The sequence below is a fragment of the Ambystoma mexicanum genome, chromosome 1p, assembly GCF_040938575.1.
Source record: "Ambystoma mexicanum isolate Mex_15411 chromosome 1p, UKY_AmexF1_1, whole genome shotgun sequence".
Classification (NCBI taxonomy): domain Eukaryota; kingdom Metazoa; phylum Chordata; class Amphibia; order Caudata; family Ambystomatidae; genus Ambystoma; species Ambystoma mexicanum.
In genome coordinates, this window is record NC_090921.1 from 980,883,007 (window position 1) to 980,901,022 (window position 18,016).

An 18,016-nucleotide genomic window follows, 5' to 3' on the forward strand; every position below is an offset into this window, starting at 1 on the left:
AAGACATTTTTTCATCAACTGAGACTTCTTTAAGGTTATTTACTTAACTGATGGTGAACATGCACCCTTACTTACCTGCTAGTTACAGAATAATATAGTACTTGTAACTGAATAAAGTTGTGTAAAGTGTTGCATGTGAAAACACATCTCCTTTTTAAAATTGCACATGAGAACGTTATTTTTAGCCCACTTTCCTTGCATAGTTTAGGAGTGGAATTTGTTTATATAATTATGCTTTTCCTAGAATATGTTGGGGAGGCTGTATAGTGAGATATCATGTTGATGTTTAACATTGGGCGATGTTAGGTAGGTGCAGTGTTTTCACATAGAACCTGGTGGGCAGCCTTATACTATGAATAATATTTTGTTAAACCGAGTTTCGTTTCCCCCTGAATTGATAAATAACATCTGGCTCCTATTGATGTGTAGATAATAAACCCCCTAGTATATAAAATATGACCATTCCTAGAGTGACTCTACTTGACTCTTTCTTTGTCCTACAGCTTTGGGACCTGACTGCGGGGAAGATGATGGCAGAGTTTGCAGAACACACCGGACCTGTAAACATCGTAGAGTTTCATCCAAACGAATATCTCCTTGCTTCAGGCAGCTCTGATAGGTAGAGTCTGGAATGAGACCCTTTGAATTGATAGTTCACAAGAGGTCAAATGGAGTGACACGAATACAATGATGGAAGAGAGTGAAATGCATGGACTTGAGAGAAAATGGGATGTTAGTGACTTCCTCAGTGAATGCAATTGGGGTTGCGATTTGCATTATGTAATCTCAGCGGGAAGAAAGAGAGGAGACTGAGTAACCATAGTATTTAGGAAGAAACATCGAAAAAGCTAAGAAAAACACCTAAGGTATTAGCAGAGAGCGACTGTAGGAGAAATAGGGACTAGTGGGTGATGTGCATGCAAAGACGACCCAGTGAGGTAAGTGTGAAAGTGTTAGGACATTCATTTTTGTTGAAAGTTCAACTAAGGAATTAGTAAAACCATTCAATTGAGACAGTACAAGACTCCACTCTTAGTATAAAGCTGTAACACCTGAGTATATGGTAGCGTAAACAGAGCAGCCAGGCTTATCTTAGGCGGGGGAGAGGACTCTAGGAAAGTACATGGAATCTGTAGTATACCAAGGATTCAATAGAAACACTTAGAACTAGAAATATTATAAAAAATAAAGGTTTATTATAAATACAAGTAGACCATGTTAAGTCTTGGGGTAAGTACTGGTCCTAGAGTAATAAACACATTATAAAAACTCAATGCTTTAAGGTACACAGACCAAAGCCTGAACCTTCTTCAGAATACCTAACAGTAATTCTATGGAAGTCAGACCGTATCATACACATTTAGTATATGCCAAACTTATTCATGGGGAATAAAAAACATCATTTACTTTTAGATTACTTTACATTAAGTCAAGGGTAGTGGACCCTGTCAGCTATGGAGTGACGCTAAGCAAATAAATCATATAGTAAACCTACCCTGTTACCAGGATACTTTTCTGAATAGTGGAACACAGATTCAAGGAACAGTATATACCTCTTCCTACTTTTATGATAACACAGATATGCTAGGTGATGAAGATCTTTTCAAAGGGATTGTGTCCTCCGACGTATTCCACATCTATGACAGTAATCATCACAGCTGTGGTGCTTCGGAAAAATGTTCACCGTCTGAGTCCTACGTCGATACGCTGTCCCTCGAGGGCTTCCGTCGAGAGCTGACGTCACCGGATGTTATAAGTAGGACGCAAGACGCTGGTAGCCTCAGTTCCGTTTTTTCCGCGAACGTGTTCGCTTCGGAATCTCGGCGCTCCTCGGTTCTTCTTCTGTTGAATTGGTTCTTCGTATTTGGTTTATTGTGAAATAATGTCTTCGTCTTCTTCTACCCGAGGTCAGGCTTCAAGAAGTGCAGCAGCTGCGGTTCCAAGATGTCGCTTACGGACCCGCACAACGTCTGCCTGTGTTGCCTCGGCGAGGACAACGCCACTGATGACTGCGATGAATGTCAGTCTTTGACGTTGAAGGCCTTGCGGGAGCGGAAGAAGTAGTGATCTGTAGGTAGGGTTTCCAAACCCCGTAAGTCGAAATACGCTGGGCTTTCGACCAACGATTCGAGGGGCGACTCCCCGCGTCAGCGTAAGTCCAGGGGGTCTAGGTCCTGCAATGGTTCCCGCCATTCCTCTGCCTCTTCTAGGCACTCTCGGAAACGCCGTCACCGGTTGCCGTCCTCGTCCGAGGACTCCGCCAGACGGCGGGTGGCTTGTCCCAACAAGCATTCATCTCCGGCGGAATGGGACGCATTTCGCAAGCAGATGGTGGCAATTTTCGAATCGCAGGGCTCCGTTCCATCCGTGCCTTAGAGTGAAGCTGGCAAGGAACGCGCTAGGGCCACTGCTCGCACGCCTTTGGGCTTTGGGGGGTCGGCGCGATCATCGGGAGCCATCGAGGTCCCGATCGGAAAGGGAGATTGCTCTAGCCTGCCCGCTCCAGGTCCCGGTCCTCGACGCCCTCCAGACCGTTGGAGCCTGTGAGGCCTTCTAACAAGGCATCGACGCCATCGGCGCCATGTCCATCAAGGGACTCTCTCAAGGCTCCGGCTCTGAGGAAGTCATCGACACCAAGGCCGTCGAGGGTCACGCTCGGGGCTCCGGCCTCGAAGCTGTTGTCAAAGTCGTCGGTGCCTCGCCCGACGTCGACGCCGATTCCGTTGACGCCCTTGACTCCTTTTGAGGAGGCGTTACCAGAGGTGCCCCGGAGGACGGTGGAAACTCCGAGGAAGGCCCTGAGTAAGTCAGTCAGGCCTGTGTTTGATCCTTTTTCTGTACCCTCATCCAGGGATTTATTCCAACTTTTGGATTACAACTCAGAGGTGGATGAAGGGTCGGATGTGGAGGGGTTTGTACCTCCTGAGGTTCCTGATGACCTGTTGTCTGGTCATAGCCAGATGGAAGACCTGCGTCAATCCTTGCATGACGCCAGTGGTCTGGACACCTCCCCGGAGGTTGAATTCGGCAGGCCTGAGCCTGGTGCACACGCCAAGTCTTCGTACCGGCGTCACATGTTGAAGGTGACAGAGTATTTGGGGTGGTCTGCTCCACCTGTGGATTTTCTGCAGGATGACATGACAGATATTTTGGACCAAGGTCCATCCACTGACTCGGTGCTGCCATTTCTTATGGCCTTACAAAGAAGGGTGGCGGCGGCTTGGACTGCTCCGGAGAGTCTCCCGGCAGTGAATAAGTCGATGCTGAAAAAATACCGTCCAGCCTGTGGCGACCCCTGCTACTTGTATACGCACCCCACTCCAGAGAGTTTGGTGGTGCAGGTGGCTCCGGCCCCAGCAAAGCAGGCAGCGTACCCTACCATCCCTCCGGATAGGGACGACAAACGCTTGGGCGAAGAATGTATTTTCATCTAGGGGTATGGCTTTAAAGGCAGCCAACTCTGTTTGTGCCTTGGCAAGATTCACTCACACTTTGTGGAATTGTGTATCTTTGGCAGCTGAACATATTCCCGAAGGGGAGGAACGGGATGGCTTTCTTGCTGTTGTTCAGGATGGCAAGGATGCCATTTGTGAATCCGTTCAGTTCAGTCAGCCGGTCCATGGCGGCGAGCACCGTAATGCGCAGATTTGCGTGGTTGCGGAAGTCGGGGTTTGCACCTGATGTGCAAGCCCGGCTTCTCAACATGCCCTTTGATGGTGAACATCTTTTTGGCAGCAAGGCTGACAAGAGCCTTGAGAGGTTGCAGACCTCCAAAGCTGCAGCGAAGTCGTTGAGCGCTGCAGTTCGCCAACCTCCGCCTTTTCGTCCTAAGGGACAGCAATGGAGGGGAGGTTCCTTTCGATACTACTCTTCCTTTGGTAGATCGAGGGGAGCTGCCAGTCAAAGGGGCCAACGTAGGAGTACCAGAGGTGGAAAACAAGGTACTCAAGATGTTAAAGCCTCTCGGGCAGTTGCCTCTTTGCCCTCAGGCGCACTGCTGCAGCCGCTTCTGCTCAGTCATGAGGCCATGTCCCATGGTTCGCCGGTTGGGGGGGAAGGCTGGCGCAGCATCTTGTAGAATGGCGTGTCATTACTTCAGATGTGTGGGTTCTGGAGATCATAGCCCACGGCTACTGTCTTCCTTTCCGGCAGAGGCCTCACGACAATCCACCGGGGAAGCTCTTTGAAGATTCCGGATCCGCTCCTTGCACAGGAAATCCTATCCCTGCTGGAGAAAGGCGCCATAGAACTGGTGCCTGTAGCGGAGAGGAACAAGGGATGGTATTCCCCATATTTTTTTATCCCGAAGAAAGACGGGGGATTGAGACCCATCATGGACTTGCATGGTTTGAACAAGCTCCTCAGGAAGGACAAGTTCAAGATGTTACTCTCTCTCAAGTCCTCCAGGCTCTTCAACTTCAGGACTGGTTGGTGTCTCTCGACCTCAAGGATGCTTACTTTCATGTCCCGATTCATCCCAAGCACAGGAAGTACCTGAGGTTCACGGTTGGCGACTCGCACTTTCAGTTTCGGGTCCTGCCGTTTGGATTGACCTCCGCCCCGAGGGTCTTCACCAAGCTAATGGTGGTGGTGGCAGCGTATCTCAGGAAAGTGGGGATTCAGGTCTGCCCCTACCTGGACGATTGGTTGATCAGGGCGCACTCTCCCGAGCAAGTCCTGGATAATCTCTCCATCACCTGCCACTCCCTTCACAAGCTGGGCTTCTCCCTCAACTTAAAGTCGTCCCACTTGACACCTACCCAGCGGCTCCAGTACATCGGAGCAGTGCTTGACACATCCCTGGAGCTGTGCTCACCTCCCCAGGTGAGGGTTCATCACATTCTGCAGATGGTGGACAAGTTTCAAAATGCACAGAGTCTCCCGGCGTTCGAGTTCTTGTGGTTGCTCGGCCCCATGGCATCCTGCATTCTACCGGTGCCAGAGGCCAGGCTGCGATTGAGATCTCTGCAGTGGGCTCTCAAGATGCAGTGGTCGCAGTCCTCTGGCAGGATGTTGGATCCCGTTCAGGTGCCGCCCTCTGTCGCCCAGGATCTTCTGTGGTGGGCCGTCGAAGGCAATCTGAGGAAGTGGGCTCCATTTTGACTACGCTGGCTGGAGGTAACGATCGTGACAGACGCATCCCTCATGGGATGGGGAGCTCATGCCAACGAGTTGACAGTCAGCGGTCGTTGGTCTCTGTCGGAGTCCAGACTCAATATCAATCTGTTGGAGCTGAGGGCTTTCAGACTAGCCCTGAAGGCTTTTCTGTCGTCTGTGCGGGGGAAGAATGTCCTAATTCTGATGGACAATACAGTGGCCATGCACTACCTCAACAAAAAAGGGGGGGGTCAGGGTCTCTCCCTCTGTGCAGAGAGGCGATGCAGCTCTGGTTCTGGGCCATCCAGCAGGAAATTTCGATCTCGACAGTTCATCTGGCCGAGACGAAAACGCAGCGGCGGACGCTCTGAGCAGGCAGAGCGCGGTCTCTCATGAGTGGGAGCTGGCTCAGGAAGTTCTTTTGGAGGACCCCACAAGTGGATCTCTTCGCCACCAGTGTCAACCGGAAGTGCGAAAAGATTCTGCTTGCGGGAATCTCCTCCAAAAGGAGCCTTGGGGGACGCGTTCGTAGTGGAGTGGTCCTTCCCACTGCTGTACACGTCTTTTTTTAATATAATGGTTTTGTAGCTTTGGTCCCCAGTCCCCGTCATTCCGCAAGTGTTGCAGAGGTTACGGAGGTTCGGTTCCCGAATGAACCTCATTGCTCCAGCATGGGCCAGGAGAGCGTAGAACCCGGACATTCTCGACATGTCCATCTGCCCTCAAACGACGTCTTCCCTATCGAGACGATCTGCTCTCACGGGAGGTGGGTTGGGTTCTCCATCCAGAGGTCAATTCTCTCAGCCTTCATGCTTGGTTTCTGAAAGGTTGAGGTATAAGGATTGGGAACTCCCTGAAGACGTGATGGAGGTGTTGCTTTCGGCCAGAAGGCCAGCAATAAATGCCCTCTACCGTTGCCATTGGAGAAAGTTCTGCGACTGGTGCAGGGTTAAGAATGTGGATCCTTTTTCATGTGCCATTCCTGTGGTTTTGTCTTTTTTGCTTTCGTTAGCCCACAAGTGCCTGCAAGTGGGTACCATTAAAGGTTACCTGGCGGCGCTGTCCATATTTAAGCGCTCATCTGAGGAGTGTTCTTATTTTAAGATTCCTTTGATTTCTCAGTTTCTGAAAGGGCTAACTAATGTATTTCCGCCGTCACCTTTCCAGGTACCCGGTTGGGATCTGAACTTAGTTTTATAGTTCCTGATGGGAGCTCCGTTTGAGCCCTTACATTCTTGTCCTTTGAGAATGTTCTCCTTTAAGACTGTATTTTTAGTTGTGGTTACTTCCGCTCGCAGAGTGAGTGAGTTGCAGGCACTATCCGCCAAGCCACCTTTCACGGTGTTCCTTAAGGACAGGGTTGTCCTTAGGGTCCGTCCTTCTTTTCTTCCGAAAGTTGTGTCGGAATTTCATTTGAGCCAGAAGGAAGTTCTTCCAGCGTTCTATCCTCCTTCGCATCCTGGTAAGGAAGAGGAGAGACTCCATAGGTTGGATCCTACGAGACCTTTAAGTTTCTACATCTCACGCATGTCCCGGGTCAGAGTGGACGATCAGCTCTTTGTTGGATACGCTGGAAGGCGTTTGGGTCAAGCTGTTTCTAAGCAGACCTTGTCCAGATGGATCATCTTGACAATCTTTGAATGTTACCGTTTGGCGGGTAAGGACCCTAGGGTAGGCTTACGGGCCCATTCTACTAGGGGTGTGGCTGCCTCTACTGCTCTGCAGAGGGGTGTTCGCATTCGTAATATTTGTGAGGCAGCCACATGGGCCTCTGTCCATACTTTTGTAAAACACTACTCCCTGGATTCTATCCATGGGCAAGATTTTGGCCTTTGGCAAGGCGGTCCTCTATTCTGCAATTTGATTGGGTATTCTAAAATTCAAAATTCTTTTTCCACCTCCATACATTGGTACTGCTTTGGGAGTCTGTCATAGATGTGGAATACGTCAGAGGACACAATCCCTTCTAAGAACGAGTTACTTTTCGTATCTGGTAACGTTCTTTTGATGGGATGTTCCTCCGACGTATTCCACATCGCACCCTCCCAGCCTGCCCCTCTACAGAATTTCTTATGCGATTGCAGCTTACATTTCCGCAAGGCTTTCTGTAGCCATACTGGCAGAAGATTGGTGCCACACGTTCTGGGGAAAAAACAACAACTGAGGCTACGGGCGTCGTGCGTCATACTTATAACATCCAGTGACGTCTGCTCTCGACGGAGGCTCTCGAGGGACAGCGTATCGACGTATGACTCGGACGCCGACATTTTTTCCGAAGCAGCACAGCTGTGGTGATTACTGTCATAGATGTGGAATACGTCGGAGGAACATACCAGGTAAGAAAAGTAACTTGTTCTTTGGTTTAATATACAGTTACAGTTGCTTTTCAGCTCAGTGGAACGCAGTCTTAAGTTAAGAAAGAACTCTTTAAACTAATTTAGGATTTCCCCAGGCAGACCGAGGTCCGCTATACCTAAAGAACACTTTTTAAGATGTGCACACAGCTATTCTAGGCAGGTAAAACCTAAGGATGTAATATACTATTACAGTTGCTTTTCAGGTCAGTGGAACACAGACTGAGATAAGCAATAACTCTTTAACTTATTTTAGGATGTCACACAACTAGCTCAAGGTATGTAAAGCCCATATACGGTTTGCAAGAGCTATCAGCAACTTAAGGGTAAGTATAATTAAGCCAGACTTATTCTAGACAGGCTAGTAACAAGTCAGGGGAAGCAAGACCCAATGGGGCAATCGTACATTTATATCCTAACAAAAATAGTAAAGTGAAGCCAACAGCATTACTTCTGGGGGAATTCACAGGTGAGTAAAATATCCTTTTATATATACTTTTCAGAATGGCACAACACACATTCAAGGTCAGTAAGAACTTTTGTAACTGTTCGCTCTGAGTTAGTTACCAACTAACTCTTTCAGAAGTAAGTACTTGTCAAACACTTGTTATACTTATCAAGACATCCTTTACTTAACCAGTCTTTCCATATTCTGTGGCATGAGTTCAATCGAAGGCAGAAGAGGGACCCTGGTGGTCTAGGTGCCAGCTGTAGGCAGGGTGATATAGGGTTCAGTTGCAGAAAAGGTCAGCGTTCCTGTGTAAGATTGTTCAAACAAGTAAGTATTTCACTTTAAAAAGTTAGTTAGTGTCCAAGGACTTCTGCCAAAACACCCTAGGAGGATTCCAGCAGGGGCCTATGTGAACTGGATGAGAGGACTCCCAATCACAGGAAACGTCCCAAAGCTACACAGGAATCGCAAAGGCTTAAGATAGGCAAATACCCCAGCCAACACAGTGCCTCAGCATGGAAGACGAGTTGCAGCAGGGGAGACTTCAGGATCTGCAGCCAAAAACCCGATTGATGGATTCCTTTGTCATAGAGACGGAAGACCGGACACTGGAAGGTATGTTGCAGCAGAGATCAATGGAGAAGGCTCCAGGCAAGAGTTTCTTCACGGCTGGATGTGGGTCTGTCGTTTTGGCGTCCTTTTCCGGAGAAAGAAGTCGACTGAATATCGCTGGTCGGATTCCCCTTCACATACAAGGTCATGCATTCTGATGAGGGGACTTTTCTGACTCTATTCGCGTCTCTGTTGTTCCTGCAGGATGCCACCAAAGTTTCAGCTCAATTCGGAAGACTGTGCACCGCACACTGGCTCAAGGTTCCAGGGTATTGGGGTATTGCAGCCTCGGAAGGTCGCAGCACGACGTGCAATGGCTCAAAATGCAGGCCTTGAGCCCAGTGGATCTCACCAGGCTCTGGGTCGGGGGAAGGAGGGGTAGGTCTTCGTTTTCAGAGTCCCCAGGTTGTTTGGAAGGAAGGGTAACAGCAGGCTCCGGTTAATGGAAATAGTCTTTGCTGCGTTTTCTTCATCTTCCTATTCGGATTCAGGTCCAGTGGTCGACTAACTCTTCAGATTCCAGGATAGGACTTTTATGCTGCAACCCAGCCAGTTAAACAGACTCAACATTCAAGTGTAGAGGAGGAGCCAAAACCTCTACCGGAAGTCCCGCCCCAGTTCTTCCTATATGTTGAGAACCAGAGATAGTGACAAGGGCAACACCTGTAATGATGCCAATAACACAAGCAGCCTTTGAAGCAAAGTACCCGTTGAGGAAGCTATTTTGTATGTATCCACGAAGAGCTGATAACCTCCTGGGAAAGATCGCCGAAGAACGAGAAAAAATGAACGAAAGAGGAGATTGGTGATGTCACATGACGTAAGTGATATGAGGAGAAGAGATGATAGTAGAAGACAGAATGAGAACCTGACGACAAAGTAAAGACATCAAGTAACGTGTCATGTGTGAAAATTAAGATTACACGTGTGAAAAGCAGAGAGGAAAAAGTGAGCCGTTTTACAATTGTACAGAGCCAGTAACGCAAGTAGATTAAGTGATCATAAGAGGCTAGCTATACGCAGTACATAGATTGCAGGCAGTGCCGCCAAGGTATATGTGAAGCATAAGAACTTTGGATGTTACACGTCATGTTATAGCAAACTGGGATTCCATGGACACAAGCCTGAACGTGTGCCGCAGTTGATAAACAAGAGCTAAGAAGCAGAAAGAATCAAGGAGGCTTACCTGGCCGAGTGTCAAGAAAGGCCAGGGCAGCATAAAACCGGTTGTCTACGCAAAGGATACAATTAATGAAAGAGAGGACCCAAGTGTCTGCAAAGGTGCAGCTGAAGGGCAATGAGTGCCAAGTTTTATTCGTTTTGATACCTCTAACATTAAGTTGGAGCTCAAAACATGGTCTCTAGACATGTGACCAAGATGAGAATAGACTCAAGCGGATGAAGGCAAGACGAACAGATGCGAGTATGCCCATACTTCCTAATATTCTTAGTAGCTGTGAAGAACTACAAGGACACGTTCAAAGGCTAATTGACTGGCCGACAGTAAGAGTGATGATGGACGTCAGGCTAATTGTTTGGGAAGCTATGGTCAAGACCAGCCCACCAGCACCTGGAATGCCAGCGTGCGTGCAGCTAGCAAGTGGAATATTCCAGTAGGCTACAAGCATGCCAACCAATTATAAGGGGCCACATAGTAAAGAGTCCTATAGTTTGATAGCCATTGGATCGTCGTGTCATTTGTGACAATGTAGATGACATGCAATAGAAGAGGGCTTAGATACCCACCTGACAATAGAGACCCAATCAGAACGTCAACCCCCATAGAAAGTATATATAGATGTTCTTTGTTATCTTATCACAACTCCCCATAGGTTTCACGTAGGATGACGTCAGTGATGAGTTTTTAGTATAAAAGCATATTTTTATGAAACTGCATTGAGACCATGCTATGTGACATCTGTAGTCCCTGTTTTAGAGAATTGTTAATAAAACAGCATAACCCTTGCCAACTTCTTGATTCAAACTTATTATTGATGTTTGAGTAATTTCGGCATCCCCACCCTTCCTGTAAGAGTGCTACCCTGTCTTCACAAACTTGGGGGGTTGGCAGTCCTTTCAGGAAAGCCAGCCTCCCAGTTTGATCTGGATTCTCGCAGTCAAGGTGGAAGACAAAGGGCTGCAGAGATTTGCACTCCTCCCTCGCTTCCTGCCTTCACAGACACTCTGGAGCCTGGGCGGGCTTGACCGAGGTCTCCCACCAAAGATCAAATTGGCACAAAGGATTTTCCCGCCTTAGAGGTCAGGGAAAGGAACAAGAAAGGACAAGGAACAAACACTAAAATGTCGAAAAAAGAAGACGGGTCATTTTGTAAAACGGGGACTGTGGAAACAGCATGTGGTAAAGGTGCACCGTATTAGTAAAAAGGTTCACTGCCACCAGCCATTAAAGGTAAGCTTGTCCCTGTAACAGAAATGTTAGTTATGAGAAAGGGGGTACATTGTATCTCCCCAGCACTCCACATAAGGTGGGGTGTGCTGGTCTCGCCTAAATAGAGTTTAGAGAGGATAAAATATCCTTTCTACCTTTGGGAACTGTAGTTCTCGCAAGGTTGGTCAGAGAATTAAAAGGGGGAGCCCAAAGGGCACCCCAGCAACAATAGGCAGTTTATGGCAGTCTATGCCAAACGTTGTCAGAGGATAAAAATAAAAGGACACTATGTAGTGTCTTTAAAATGACACCCAACAAAAAAAGTCTGTGAGTGTGGAAAAAGGTTCCCACTCGGTGAGGAATAGGGAGCAATAATCTACCAGTCCAGCAAAATGTTTTGGGTTTGACACAGGTCGGGAAGATTTATCATTGCTATGAAAATCTTACCTAACAGAAGGCCTTACGATAGAAAGCTGGGAAGGGGAGGAAGAATGGGAAAAGGGAAGATTGACGGCAATGGTCAGGTAATGGCAAGTGGTGGAGATAGGATATTAAAGGAGTTGTAAAAGATCTAGGAGACAAAACTGCACAATTTATGTTTAGAGTATAGCAGAAAAGAGAGTACATTGGTCCCGTGAAGGAGTGTGTTTTGAATCGTAAGTTGCTTTGGGTGAGGGCCAATTAGGCTGAGGTATTCAGGAATAGTCGGATTGCTATTTGAGGAACAACAAAACACTTGAAGTATAGACGTCTGGTCAATTAGTGGTCATGGTAACTGTCCTGAATGACTTGGATTGAGCTGCAGTATTTTGGTCATGGTTATTCTCGACCTTGAAACAGCCTTGAACACCGTCAACCACTTGTTTCTGACCGAAATGCTCTTCAGTGTGGGCTTCATAGTACTGCCTGGTTCAAATCTTTCCTGTCCCCTGCCTGCAGCCAGTCATTCTTCCACCATTTACATCCACTGCGCTAGACCTCACCTGTGTAGTCCCACAAGGGTCTTCGGTGTCTCCATTGTTTTCAAAACTATGTATTGAACTGTATGCTAATCTGTTACTCCTTTTGCCACCATCGTCTGGTTGAGCGTGGACGCTACTGTACTGTAGTCTGTCAAAATTTCAATATCGTTCTAATAGCTGTTGATGTGCCTAGTTGTGATTAACTATAAAAATACCAAAATCGTAGATGTAGGTGGGAACCAAGGTCCTTTTTACCTAATGTTATTAGAAATCCTCCTACTTTCCATCTGGGTGAAGAATTTCTGCTTTAAAATTGATTATTTCTCCAGCATTGGGTCTTTCATAGATTTACATAGGCTGTGTACTTTAATTATTATTTAATGGAAACCAGGATCTTGCTTGTATTCTTTATACACAGCCTGCACAAATAGATTCATGCATGGTTAAGAGCACATTCTGCTAGTCACCTGTGTTACAACCCCACCATCTTCACCTCAGATACTCTTTCTGCTCATTAAGAGAGGAACTAATGGTATTTTTGTTTTTTCTTCAAATGGGAAGATTGTCTTTTTTTTGCAATGTTTTGCATTTTATCTTCAGCCTCATTGTACTGACACTGAACCAGGACTCTTAAGTGCTGTTTTTCCCCAGCTTTGCAGCAGGCACCAGTTATGCCATCTATGCAGTTTTAAATATGTCACTATTGAAAATGTGTTGAATGTTTAAGGGAAGATGCGCAAGGGCCCTGAAGGCTGTTAGGCAAAGTTTGTATGCAGTACCCTCTGGGAACACTACAAACAACTCTGACTACAGGTATAGGAAACCCAACCTTTGGTATAAGCTTGTACTATACAGTTTTGGTAGCGTGTTGAGCAGCCAGGCTTATCTCAAGAAGGGTTGTGAGCAGGAGGATAGTTATTACAGAGATTCACATTGACAAGTATTCAAATAAACACTTACACTCAAGGTTTCTTGAATAAAAAATTATTAATTTATCAGTCAGTTAGAATAAGCCTTCTTCAGAAGGGAGCAATATAATAGTAACACACAAATACACTTCAATACTGTACACTCTTAATCAGTAAAGACCCCTTTGGGATCACCCACAGCCTCAACCTACACCCTCAGGTGACTTCAATAGCTAGGGTGCTGGGGACATTAATATCTTACTGTTTGCATTTAGAATACGGTTATAAGTTGGCAAAAGGAAAAGGTTATTAGAACAACAAGAGACCACAAATATTCTTCAGCAGGCAAATACTTTCGGATCCCTACAGCAGAATAATTTAGTATAACAGGCTAGGCCAAAGTCAATCGGCAAAAGTCGTATACAGGATGAAGCACTTCTGGTAGAAAAGTCTTTGCACAATGTTTTAGAAGTCTTTGAAGAAAAGAAGAATCAAATGTAGGGCCCACGCCGTTAGACTTGTGAGGGGTAGAAGATGCATGCAACTCTACAGCCAGAGGTAAGTTCTTACTTTGTACAGTACCTTTTGAATTGAAGAGAAAGTGCAGCAGATGACTTCTGTTCCTGTGCAGCTCTGCAGATCTCACTGTTCCTGGGCCTCCATTGTGGGGACAAGAGGGAGGACTTCTGGGGACTCCTGCATTGCAATGGGACGGTCACCGCTCACAACCGGCAATCTTCAAATCAGTGGCTGTTCAGTGTTTCAGCTCCTTGCGTCTACCGCAAATGGCAACACCGCGGTTCCTGGGTGTCGAGATGGACTTTCCTTGTTTCTGGGGTCCAACACTCTGTTGAGGGGGCTCAGGCTCAGTCAGTCCTGCTTCCTGGGAGTCCGGAGGATCTTCCTGAAGCTCTAGGCCAGCTTGCAAGCAGTGCACACAATCTGGTGTTCCTCTCCCTGGCTATATGGTTTCCAGCAGCAACTCTGGAAATTCAACCAGCTCCGAGAAGGATGTCCAGTGGCTTACTTTGGAGTTGATTGAGAAGTCCTGGGAGGGGCTTCCGTCGATACGAATTTTAATTTTCAGCACAGCAGCAGGGCTTCACCGGGCAAACCAACGGTCCAGGAGTTGCAGCAGGCGTCCTGTTAAAGTTCTTCTTCGGTTTCTTCGCCCATTGGTCGACTGCCTTCCAAGCCAAAAGCATTGCCTTTTATTCAGTTCTCTCCCATTCATTCCAGCATAGCTGTCAATCAGCCGGCAGGGTGGCTGTCCTTGCCGCACAGTCAGTCGGCCAATCAGTACAGTGTGCATTTAGGTCACCTAGGAGACTTAAGCACAGGGAGTTTCGGGCACCTCCCTCACTGCCTGCTGCCTACCCCACAGCCCCTGGAGCGAGAGGCGGGATTCACTTGTGAATCCCGCCAAAAGCAAAGTGAACAATGGGACCAAACCTGGTTTGGCGCGCAGAGTAAATCCCAAGAAGAACCTTTCCACAAAGAAATTGCCAAAAAAGACCGGGCCATTTTGACAAAAAATGCCACCCTTGGGTGCTTTACTGCAGCTGCGAGCGCAGCCCACGGTAAATGCACACCACAGTAGTTAAAACGAAAGCACTGCAACCTGCCATTCAGTGAGGAAAGGGTAACATAAAATTGTTACATGAAAAGCTAGACAAAGTGGATACTAGGTAGCCCCTCCAGCACCCTATTGTAAGATAGGTTGTGCTAGGTCTAGAAAGTTACAAAGGTAAGTCAATTTCACTTTACTGCTCTGGGAATCAGTTGTTTATCCCAGAGAAGGTATTTAAACATTGGGGAAATCTAATAGACTTCCCTGTGCCACTGCAATGAATGTGCTGTGTGACGCTATGTAAAAGATGATGCCTATGGAGTTTGTCGGACTCCACAACCAAAAGAGAAACAAAGCTCAGAAATCACATTAAAATACATGAGAGAGTGGGGGAGGGGAAAGGGTCTTGCTCTCTCCAGGTTAAAAAGTCCTCAAAATCCAGCAAAGTTGCTGGGGGTCTCTAAGGTGGAGGGAATTGGCACGTTTTTGAGAATTCTTCCTAACAAAGGCCCACATGGGTTTGGTGTTTACTCTCCGCACCATCATGATGAAAATGCAGAAGCACAGACATAGGAGTGTGTGTTGGTATATTTCCATAAGCCCAACAATGAGAATAAAAAGACTCTTAGAAGCACTACTGATGAGTGAGGAAGGTGCAGGAGAGAAATCTTGTTCAGAATGCGCAATCAAAAGCTGCAACCCGCAAGGTCATAGTGAATGCATCGACCTTTAACCCAGAGTAGTCGACCAGTTCCAATGTAACTCATTGAGGAGACATGGACCGGCGACCTGTCATCAAGAAAGAAAAGACTGGCATTGCTATTTCTGGTGTAGAAGATTATGAAGCAAAAGCATTTTACTCCCAATTGTTTTAAGTTGGAAGTACACTTCTTTTTAGGGAGTATTTGGGGAGTGTTTGTTTGAGCCAGTAAAAGTACATTTTAACTGTAAAATCTATCTTTTTGTAGTCCATGGTACCTTCAATTTGTTAATTCCTGCACAGGAAAAGATGGATTATACCTCCCACTTTATATTGGGCAGTAATAATGTTAGAGCTCCTTCTTGTGACCTGATCTGAATGTGTCTGTGGAGGTGTTTTGGTGAAAATCTGGATGGGCTCCTATTGGTTTATAATTTCCTCTTTGTTGAGAGTATGTCTTTTCTCCCTATTTTCTTTTGTTGGGAGTTTGTACCTGTTTTGAATGGAGTAAAAGGGCATGATGCACCTCTTACATGCATGTGGTCCGTACCTGTGAATAACACATTAGCATTGTTGTATTCTCCAACAGAGAGAGGCTAATTCCTAGTGAATATTAACATTGCAGAAGACTGCAGTCAGTCATCAGTCTCCCGTTCGGGTGCAGGATTTCATTTTGCTGATACCACCAAGGACAATAAATCGCAGCCTGTAGGAAGCTGTCGTCTAGGTGCTTTCATTGGTTGCAGTGTGTGCTGACACAGGTCGTTGTTGACAACGCGCCTGTATTGGTCAGTCCTAGTGGAAGAAATAGCAAAGATTTTCACCAGAAAGTTATTTGCTATTTCAAAGGAAGCAATGTCGAGGAAATGGACGGTATACTACTTATTTTTATTACGAAGATCTGCAACACAGTGAATCCGTTCTGGGAGCCTAGTCAAACATATTCCTATGTAGTTGCCTTCTTTGTATCATCGTTCCCCATTTAACCTCACAAGGAAGAATCAATGAATGAGGAAGAAGGTAAGAGGGTGAAGTACCATGAGAGGATACGCTAGCATATGTAGCGTCAGCTCCTTCCCTACCCGACAACACTGTGGCATTCTTGAATCTGATGACTAGGTTGGCCAATCTCTTAAAATTGGATGTGCACGAGCCACAGGAGGGGGATTTTGTCTTGAGAGAAAAACTGAGGGCCTGATTCATGGAAGTGTTTTATATTGGCGCAATCCCATAGGAAAACGTTCCATGAATCAGGCCCTATATGTAAAAAGAAAAGTAAAAAAAATGCATTGCAATCACACTATCATTCTGCAAATATGGATGATGGCCAAGAAGGCCTGATGAGACATACAGACGGGTCTGATTCAGCACATGTCTGTTTTAGCCATCAGCCCAGAGTACATTCCATCTTAGCAGCAGCATTGAGCATCAACTCTATTTTGCCTACGGAGAAGGAATGCATTCATTTGTAGTCTGTTGTGTTGCCAATTCCCACTTTGTCTCTCGACCTGAAGGCAACCAATACAGTAGCAGTATTTTCTGTTTTAAAAACCGATCTTTTGTGTATTCCTTGTTTGAGTTCCTTCTGGAGGTAAAATGTGAGGCAGAGGATTTGCTTCCTGAGGACTACTTTGGATTTGGTAGAGCCACATTTCAGAATAACAAACAATGGTGTGGGTCAAATAAGGCATTTGTGCCTGAAACAAGCTGGTACCAGGCAGGAAATGCAGATAGTTTTTGACTCTTCCATTTGAATTGGGGGTGGGAGGATCCATATTTTGGTAAAGTCAAGGATGACATCATGTGGACAGTTAATATGGAGACAGACAAGGCAAGTGGTTTAGGGGCTTTTCTATCAAGATGTCCTTAAGTGTCATTTCATAAAGGAAGAGACTGATATGTTTTAGTATCAACCCTACTACCATTGTCTGTTAACTCAGTCATAAAAAGGTGTTAAAAGAAACCGATGATTCAGAAATAAAACTCTCCCATCGTTTTTGCTGGATCTTTGAAAAGTTATTAGATTTTTCTTCTATCTTGGTTCTTGTCTTCAGAATACCTCTGGGACGTTGCCATCTTCTGACAGTAGGCTTGAGGTGCGTAAACCATGTTTAGGCTTTCTAAGGTGATAGGAAGATTTTTTCAAGATCACTCCTCTGCTCCATTTTTGTTTTGGTAGCGCAGATTTACCTTTTGTGATTACCAATGGTGGGACACCTCTCCCTTTGTTTCTGACATCTGTTTGTTTTCTATGACCGCTACTGAATTCTTTTGTGGAGTGGTGACAGAGGGCTTTAGAGACTCTCTCTCTATCTTGTGAGGTGCACCAGGTAGCCCATGTGCTTCCCATGGTAAGGGGTGTTGTCCCCTTTTTATGGCATATTCATTTTTACCATTGCAGCACAAGCCATCTTCTATGCTTTTCTCCTCCTTTACTTTGTCTGAAGTAACATTTTCTGTTACATTCTGTGCGCCTTCTAAACAGACTGGTGACAGTAGGTACCTTTTTACCCTTTATCCCAATACACTGCTCTGACCTCTGTTTTTCAAACCCTAACAATCTCCTCTTACTATTCCTGCATTGACATTTACACCTTGCAGGTTTTGAGGCAATTGCTCAATCATGGTATCAAGGTTCTTAATCTCTGCTTAACTCAAAAAATGTTATCCTAAATACCTTTTATCATTTTGGGTGTCCTACACCAAAACAATGACAACATATATAGACATTCAGGTGTCCATTTTCCCTAGAGTTATTATCCAGGCATAAGACATTTGCCATAGAAGGGTTGTCCGTTTGTGGTACGTTTGTATCATTGTGTGAGGTCCTTTTAAATATGGTTTAGTAGTAGCTGGCACTATGTTTTTGATACAAAGGCCATTTAATGACTTGAATTGTGCCAGTGTCTTTGTTGGGGAAATCTTTTATGAATCCCCCTAGTCTGTTGGTGAGTTCAGTTAGTCTTTGGGTGG

General features: G+C 46.0%; 1 protein-coding gene across 2 annotated transcripts in view; it reads left to right on the forward strand.

Moving 5' to 3' along the window:
• KATNB1 (katanin regulatory subunit B1) overlaps positions 1-18,016 on the forward strand; it is a 944,775-nt gene that overhangs the window by 250,089 nt on the left and 676,670 nt on the right. For both annotated transcript variants that reach the window (XM_069654285.1, XM_069654294.1), the window contains one exon: positions 504-619. In XM_069654285.1, the coding sequence (XP_069510386.1) occupies positions 504-619 (116 nt within the window). The remainder of the gene's footprint in view (positions 1-503; positions 620-18,016) is intronic.